General features: G+C 40.1%; 1 protein-coding gene across 1 annotated transcript in view; it reads left to right on the forward strand.

Moving 5' to 3' along the window:
- Positions 1 to 9288, forward strand: part of HECA (HECA ribonucleoprotein granule regulator) — a 107729-nt gene that overhangs the window by 78278 nt on the left and 20163 nt on the right. Inside the window, exon 10 of the mRNA XM_006151097.1 lies at positions 6698 to 6724. Within this exon, the coding sequence (XP_006151159.1) occupies positions 6698 to 6724 (27 nt within the window). The remainder of the gene's footprint in view (positions 1 to 6697; positions 6725 to 9288) is intronic.

Below are 9288 nucleotides of genomic sequence, written 5' to 3' on the forward strand. Positions count from 1 at the left end.
AAGATATATAGCCCCAGCTAGGTGATACTTTATAGGATGCTTAAAGTTAGACTTGTGTTCATGGAAATGTATTTATCAGCTGTGTTTGCTATGAAAATATTTAGATTAATTAAGATCTTTAGTAATTCAATAAAAAATGGGGGTAAAACAGTATAGAAAGCAAACATAGATACCAGAGACAGTGTGGGAAGAGAGTGGGAGATGGCTGAGGGTAAGAGATAGGGCATCAAGGAAGCGGGGGGGCAAAACATACAGGAAACAAGAAATGGAAAATTATTTGTTGACAATAACATGTATGTTGATGTGCTTGAAAAAAATAAAAGGCTGTTCAGGAAATGAAGCAGGGTCTAAGTAGCCAATGCTCTGCTGGCCTGGCTGCATGGGGGATAGATTTAGTCTAGCATAGGAATCCTACACCCAAATACCTCTAGGGGCCTGCACATGGATAAGTATATGAGCATGGCTGAAACGGGGGCCTGGCTGCATGGAGTGTACGTTGCACCTAAAAGACAGGTTCCAGTTCACATTATGAACCCTGGACTGGTTTAATGAGACATACCGCAGGCCAAACTACTCTGTTGGAACTCTGATCCTAGGAATGGGTAGGTCTCATATCATCTATGAAGTGTATCTTAGAAATTGTTTCTCAGCTGAGCATTTGGAAGACACTGAAGAACAGTAGTTATGGGTTATAATCTCTGATAGGTTCCTGGTCTGCAGGTAATCCGTGCTGCCGGTTGGTCATGCAGCCATATACCTTTCCTATAGGACAGACAGATAAGGAAGAGGTAAAACCTTGAGTCTTGTCAGCTGTGCTCACTGGGAGTCCAGAGGTAAGGATAGGACCTTCGGCCTCCAGGCACCATTTTGGAAATCATCAGAAGAGAAAGAAGCAGGTCCAATATTTTGGGTCACCATACTATAATATACATGGTAAATCAGAATCACACACACATACACACACACACATATGTATGTATATGTATATATTTCCCCCATGTTTTTGCCTTAGGACCCATGAGCTTGCTAGAGAGTGGAGGGGAGGGAGAGAAAGAGAAAGGGAAAGTGAGAAATCACCCCCCAAAGGGATAGCCATGCCACAGTTCCTTCTCCATTCTCCTCCTGGGATTTTGGGCACACATGCACATGCGCCTGGTGTGCTTTTCAAGCCACCACTTCTGGGACTCAAACTGTGCTTGGCTATTTAGGAGTCCAGCACCTTAACCATCACACCACCCAGTGGCTCCATACACAAAATATTAAAAAGTCTTGATTATGGCCAAATTGTGAGTATTTGTGTTGACAAAGGTAATCAAAGACAAGATCATTTTCCTAGCAAGGAAAATGCCTTAAAATTCTAATACATCATAATACATCATTAAAGTATGACATGAAGTCTTTTCTTGAGTCTTTAAAATTGGGATAGCTTAACAACTGGAGAATTTTTTTGCACTTTTACATACAAGCACGCACATGCACACACATGCACTTACACATATACATAGGTAGTATACTTAATGTAGAGGCCTGTTCCCATCTTAACTGTGATTTGGTTCCAAGAGCACCGCAGTCTACCTTTTCTTTGGAATAAATGCATGCAGTTCATGTAGATCCGAGAGTGCCATGTTGCTTTCAGTGCTCCAGTGCTCTCAAGCTCTAAATCTCCAAGCAAGAGAAAAGGCAGCCAGCTAATCTATTTTCCAGTACAGTGTGATCCCATTATATGCAAGTTAAATTATGCAAATTTCAACTAATGACACATAAATAATATTAATAAAAACTTCACGTTATATGCCAAATTTTAACAGGCACCTCCTCCCAAATTATGCATCTAGTTGTCTGATATTTTCACAGCTAGCAGGTCAACTGAATTACAAGCATGCTTTATTACCTGGTGGTAGCACCTTTTCTGAAACAGAAATACCTATTAACCTTCGTCTATATTAGATGAAAGCTCATTGATAAAACTTCTTCAAAGATTTTGGTGATAGTTACCTTATTATTTTGACATTTTTATTTAAAATCTTTATTGCAGCTTTCAAAATATCATCCAAATATGTTAACACTAGTGTTGAAAAACATCTTGAGTATCAGTAGCTTTGGAACAGAAATTAGATGTGATAAAAGTCATTATGACGTGCTACACTGTTAATTTATTAGATAAAACCAAGAAGTATTAAGAAATAATGTTAATAGAATTAAAACAGCACCAGTACGGCAATAACACAGCAGATTATATACTGCAGATTTGTACGTTCTGAGCATACATTCCCCACATCCTAGCCCCAGTCTGTGGGATATGTAGACTCAAATTAAGTAAGTTCTTTAGGACCACCTCCCACAAATAAATGCACCCTTACTTATGAATCCCTATTACTCAGGTGTGAAAAAGATGGCTTAGATCAAAAAAGATACACAAAATGTTACTGGTTGGGGCTGTCAGGTGGCATGTTGTTTAAGGTGCTGGACTGCCACATGGCCGACCATGGTTTAAGTTCTGGACCTGGCAGCTTGCTTTCTCACTTTTCCTCTCTTTCTCCCTAGTGATAAATTAAATTAAAAATTTTAAAAAGTGACTCGTTTGACACCAAGGAGAACATCTTTAAGGCATTAGCAGAAGAGAATTTTAAAGTTCACCTTTTCCTTCTTTGAAACTAGTCAGTAAATACTGTATGAATTATTTTATGCACATTATACTGCTTTGTTTGGTGTAGGGGAGAAATCCATGTCTTTGCCCTTCATAAACTCAAAATATATGAGAAAGTTGGAAGGATGTTAGGAGAATCTGCAGGACAGTGGCAACATTTAGCCCAAGAACAGTAGGAGAATTGAGGGCAATACAGAGGAAGAAGATTGTATGGGTGACGTTCCCAGCTAAGAGAGACAGGCACACTGGGAGGATGTGGAAGGGATTTGGGCTTGGGGGAGCATTGAGGAGAGGTGCAGATGAGAGGAGGCATGTGTGTGGGGTAAGGGATTGATGAGAAGGGGTTAGTATGACACTGAAGGGCTCAACTTCTGGCAGGGCCATGCAGACCATGCACTTAATTACATTTGGAAAAAGGAGGATGGTCACCTCTAGTTGTGGCTTTGCTCTGAACTCAAAGTCCCTTTTCTTTTCTTTTCTTTTCTTTTCTTTTCTTTTTTTTTCTCTTTCTTTCTTTCTTTCTTTCTTAGATCAAGTAATATAAAGAGACTTTCAGTAACTTTTCTTTTCTTTTCTTTTCTTTCTTTCTTTCTTTCTTTCTTTCTTTCTTTCTTAGATCAAGTAATATAAAGTGAACTGGCTTTCAGTAAGAATTGCTTGTGCTTGTAGATCAGGCATTGTTTGAACTCCCTTAATAACTCCTGTATTTCTCATAGCAACCCTGTGAGGGTAGTTCCTGTTATTTCTCCCATTTCACAGGTCACAAGGCAGAGGCACAGGGATTAAGTGACTTGCCAAAGATTTATTTTTTTATTTAACTTTATTTATTAATTTGACCAGAGAGAGACAGAGAGAGAGAGAGAGAGAGGGAAAGTGAGAAAGCAAGCTGCCAGGTTCAGGACTCAAACTGTGGTCAGCCATGTGGGAGTCCACGCCAAACCACCATGCAACCTGCTGGCCTAACTTGGCAAAGAATTTAAAACTGGGAAGTTGCAGAGCCGGAGGGTCAAATCAGGCAGACCAGCTCCAGAATCTGCATCTGTGTCACCTTGTACAGACTCTTGGGAAACTAGAATTGGAGGAAACACACATACCTCTGCAGACAAGAGCATGTGTTCTCACATATGAGGATTTACAATATAGGAAAAATCAGCAGTAAATAAAATAAAATAAATAAAATAGTAAAGTAAATAAAATAGGTTTAGAAACCCTACAATTTGCTATTAGGGGCCGAGTGCAGAAGGAGGGTAATGTAGAGAGTAAGTGTGAGGAAGTGAGGATGCAGGCCTGGTTCTGCCCTGAGGCCGAGAAGTCTGAAACAAGATCTAGCAGACCTTACTGAGCTCCCTCTAACTGCCCAGCAGTGGGGCTGGTTCTTCCCAGGGTGTACCCCTTTCTTCCCTTCTGCATGGTCATGTCAATCTCCACAGGGTACTACACGTGGTTGGATTCTTCTTTCCTTCAACAAAAAACTTACCAAAAATCTAATATAATCTTCTCAGTTATGAGATGCCAAGGATAAATATGACCAAATTCCTATCTTCAGTTTTGCCCAGAAAGCCTCGTAAGACTTCTGAAGACCCTCTTTACCTCTCCACCACTACCCCAAATCCCCACCTGCTATGTTGTCTATAACTTTTTTTTGTTTTTTGAGAGGTTTTCACTATAGGGCGCGTGCGCTCGCCAGACAGTCAGAGAGACATAGAGACAGAAAGCGAGAAATCACCCCCCAGAGGGGATGGTCACGCCGCAATCCCTTCTCCTCCATTCTCCTCTTGGGATCTTGGGCACGCCTGCACACACGCCCGGCGTGAGTTTTAAGCCACCGGGTCCGGGATGTGAACCATGGTTGACTACGTGGGAATCCAGCAACATAGCCGTTACACTAACTGCTGGTTCCCTATAACTCTTTTTGTAGAGAGATTTTTTACTATAGAGTGCATGCGCCCACCAGAGAGACAGAGAAAGAATTCTCCTCTCAGGGGGTATGGCCACACTGTAATCCCTTCTTCATTCCCCTCTTGGGCATACACATACACATGCCTTGCATGAGTTTTAAGGCCGTGGTACCGGGACTTAAACCCTTTAGGTCCGGCTGTGTGGAAGTCCAGTGCCTTAACATCTATGCCACCTGCTGGCCCCACCTGTAACTATTTTAAAAGGTATGAAAATATTTAATCTCACAATTAAAAAGCTGAAGATAGCAATGCCTGGTTTCCAGGGATCCTCAATTAGTATGGGTGAGTTTGTCGAATGGTTTGGTTTCTTGGGCAGCCTGTGGTAACAACTGTCAGAGCCTGTGCTTTTAAAGTTGGGGGGTGTGAAGACCTGAAGTAGTGCTGGGGTGATTGGTGAAAGTACTGGGGAGGCAGGGCAGGTCTGGCCCAACGAGCTCCTCATTATTCTGTTGTCCAGATTTGAGACTCCTGGAGACTCCTTCCCAGAATGACATGAACCCTGCTTATTTTCTCTTGTGGGTCAGGATACAAGCTGAATACTGAATACTTAATGATGAACCTGTGAAAACAGGCATCGGAGGTTGTATATACTTAAAAAAAATACTGACTCTGTTCAAAGGAACATTTTTCCATCTTGCTTGTTAGTCAAGTAATTGCAGACTAATGCCCCAGGAGAGATTTGTGACATAAACCCTCACTGAATGTGGGATTCCCTTCTCCCCACTCCCATTAAAGGTTTAATTATATCAGATCAATCTATATTCCTTTCATTAAGATTGCTGTTTTTAAGAACTAAGGGTTTTGTAAAGGTATAGCTTTCAGGGAGCAAATGTTTGTGTAATACAACTCGTTTACATAGGCCTGATTCTGAATGCTCCTGGTGCTATTTCCTAGAGATACAAAATCTTTCCCTTAATTGTAAGATTTAGGAAATTAAAAAAGTATAATTCACTTTATTGTATGGTATATCTAAAACATTATAAAAAGTATATTCCTGCTCCTTTGTAGTGTTGACAGTGGAAGTGAGAGGGAAGTAGAGGAGGAAGGTAATTGAACTGAGCCTTAAAGGAAATAATGACTATACTTTTAGGGGCCAGAGTATAAAACATAATCTTTATCAGGAGTCCCCAGACTGTTCCCAAGGCTCACCCTGTTACTCACCCTATTCCTGAATCACCTGCTTCTCTGTGTCTCCCTGAGGCTGGAGGTGTAATAGGGTGAGGTGTCTGTTGTACATATTTCTTGGTATTTAACAAGCTCTTGGCTTTGTTTTCGTTGTTTTTGAGGCCTAGCCACAGGCCACATCAAAGTAGCTGACATGTGAACAACGAGGTCTGGCATGTTGGAGCAGGGGCTCTTCACTGTAGTGACTTGGAGAGTAGAAAGCAATGAGAAGAGCTGTGATGGTTACAGGCAGTGAAAGGACCAGAGCTGTGGCAGAGCTTGGTCCCCTCCTCTGTGTTCCATTCATACACATCTGTCAGAGCTCTGAGCAGTTTACCCATCATTCTAGCCAGAGACATGACATGTAGGAAGTGCTCAGTATTGGTTAAATGACTGCTTTTTTGAAAAGTTGTAGATAAAACTTTTTTTTCTCTTTTTTAGTCTACCTTTCTTTAATGTGAAAGTACTTTTTAAAGAACTTTCAACTCGATCTCAACATTTATATTTTGAACGTTGTGGATGTAAAGGTATAGCTAGACTATCCTTTAATTTGTTTTTATTAGTCCTGGGTTAATATATTTTGGTTTTTGCTTTACATTTCAGACCTTCTCTTAAGGCTGTTCTTTGAAGGATTGATGATAAAAGCAACTGAACTTTGTCTAATTGACTAATTAACCTTTTAAAGGACACTAAAAGTCACAGCTCAGGTGATTGCAGTTAATTTTCTCAGCTTCAAACCACTGTTCTTGTCCACATCTGAGCAGTGTGCTTCCCGACGTTTAGTCTTTTCTCTCTTCCTAAGATTACGACTCTCTCCTTTTCTGCTCCTCTTGTCATGAATGGGTGTGAGGTGCTCTTGGTTCCAATCTTTGCTTCCCAAGATTCCCTGTCTTGTGTCTCTTCACATTCTTCTTTGGTATCTTATCAGTTCCAGGGATTTGACTTCCATTTCCAGGTAAGTGATTCACATATGTGTTCACAGGTCTAGCTCTCTTGGGCTCCAGTCACGTCCATGTCTTTCTCTACTTCAAGTTGCGTAGGCATTTCCAACCCAGTGGGTCCAAAATAAGGCAGCCTAGTGTCTCCTCCCATCCAGTCTGACCCTCCTTTGTTTGCTGCCCAGTAACACCTATCCCTATCCCCACCCCACACAGAGACATCTTGTATCTGGAGTACTGTAGCACTCTCCCATGGCCTCCCTGCCACCAGGGGAGCTTTCTAGAACAGATTTGAGGCTAAGAGTCCTCCTTTAGCTTCTTATCTATAAGAGTTAAAATATATACTACTGAACATGCACATAGAACCTTCCTGTTCAAGCCCACTGGTTCCCAACTGGGAGCAGTACTGTTCTCCAAAGGGGCCTTTTGAAAACATTACAGGTGTTGTGATTATTGCGATGGGGAACTAGAGTTGTTCTTGTTATTATCTGACTTCATAATATAGCTTGGGGCATATTATTTTTAAAAACATCTTTATAATGAGGTGGTTAGGGGTCTAAATAAGAGATGGAAAAATTGACCTTATGTGGGGCCACTCTGAGAGACCGGGAGTGGGTGGGGACTAGGCATATTTATTTTATATTTATTAAAAATTATTTATATTCATTCACTGTACATCAATACAGTGAATGAGATTTTCCAGGAAGACTGTATATTGGCTCAATCAGGGATATTATGATACATGTTATTGTCAATAATACTTTTCCATTTCTTGTTTTTTATATATTTTGCCCCCCCCCCATTCTCTACCTCTCACCTTCTGCCATTTCCCACCCTCTTCCCACACTGTCTCTGGTGTCTACAGTTGCTTTCCATGCCTTCCTCCCTCCCCCACATTTTGATTTGTAAAGATCGTAATCAATCTAAATACTTTCAGTAGCAAACACACCTGGTATATACATATCTATGAGCACATGTCTGACTTTAGGCATAAACCTCAGTAAAATGAACATACTATAAAGTAGCACCTAGCTGGGGCTTACTGTAGTAAGTAAATAAATAGTAAGTAGTAAGTAAATAGGTACTTTACTTACTGTAGTCAGTAGATACTTAGCTTTAGCTTTAGCTAAATAATAATAATCACAATAATCACAACACCTGTAATGTTTTCAAAAGGCCCCTTTGGAGAACAGTACTGCTCCCAGTTGGGAACCAGTGGGCTTGATCAGGAAGGTTCTATGTGCATGTTCAGTAGTATATATTTTAACTCTTATAGATGAGAAGCTAAAGGAGGTAAAGCTAAGCTAAAGCTTAGCTAGTAGTAAGTAGTAAATAGGTATATTCTTTTAATTTAGAAAAAACAATTTCAGTTTTAATAGGTCAAAATCAAAAAGTATTAGAGAAATTTGTTTAAGACTTAAAGCCAGGAAAAGGTTAGGATTCAGTTCAAACAGTAGGTAGATGAAACTATCAGCAGTTCAAGAGAAGACAAAAATCTTTAAATATGGAAAACAAAGCACAGAAGAAAATCAGTAATGTTTTAATCAAAAGTCATAAAATTCTATTTCACTAGTTCAGTCTCATGTAATTAATCTCTCTTCTATTGAATTTTCAGTGTTACTTGTGGTCTGATTTTTCCATTTAAACTCTGGACGTTAACATTCAACTCCAGACTTGGTCCCTACCATTAGGCTGGCCATTTTCTTGGTTGTTTTTTGTACTCTTATTTCTGTGTGACTGACTTTAGTTTTCCTGGCATAGCACTCCCTTCAGCACCTCTTGGAGAGCTGGACTGGTGTTGATAAATTCTTTCAGGTTTTGTTTATCTGAGAGTGTTTATGTCTTTTTTCCCATATGAAGGATAATCTTGCTGGGTATAGTATTCTTGGTTGAAATTGTTTTTCACTTAACTCTTTGAATATATTTTCACATTCTTTCCTTGCTCACATTGTTTCCAGTGAGAGGTCCGATAGTAGCCTGATGGGATAGCCTTTGAAAGTAACTTGATGTTTCTCTCTTGCCAATTTTAGTATCTTGTCCCTGTGGTTTTGACCAATCTGGCTATGATGTGCCTTGGAGAAGATCTTCTTGGGTTGATTCTATATGGAAGCCTTTGCATTTCTTAGGTCTGGGTATTTGAGTGCGTCTCTAGGTTTGGAAAGTTTTCTTGCAGGATTTCATGGACTAGATTATCAATGCCCTTATTAGTTTCTTCACCTTCCGGGATACTGATTATCCAGATGTTTGGGTGTTTAATGGTATATTATTATACAATTATTACATATTATTCTCATTTGGGGGAGGTTATTTTCTCAGTATTTCTGGTGAATTTTTCTAGGTCAGAGATTCTATCTTCTACATCAGAGATTCAATCTTCTGCATGACCTAATCTGCTTTTAATACTTTCCAGGGAGGTTTTGATTTCCTGCATAACAGCCTTCATCTCTAAGAATTCTATTAGATTCTTTTTTTTTTTGGAGAAGTTTTTAGCTATAGGGCACGTGCGCTCGCCAGAAAGAGAGACGAGAGACAGAAAGAAAGTGAGAAATCACCCCCCCCCCCAGGTGGTATGGCCACACTG

The sequence above is a fragment of the Tupaia chinensis genome, unplaced genomic scaffold (assembly GCF_000334495.1).
Source record: "Tupaia chinensis unplaced genomic scaffold, TupChi_1.0 Scaffold000313_1, whole genome shotgun sequence".
In the NCBI taxonomy this organism is placed as follows: Eukaryota; Metazoa; Chordata; class Mammalia; order Scandentia; family Tupaiidae; genus Tupaia; species Tupaia belangeri.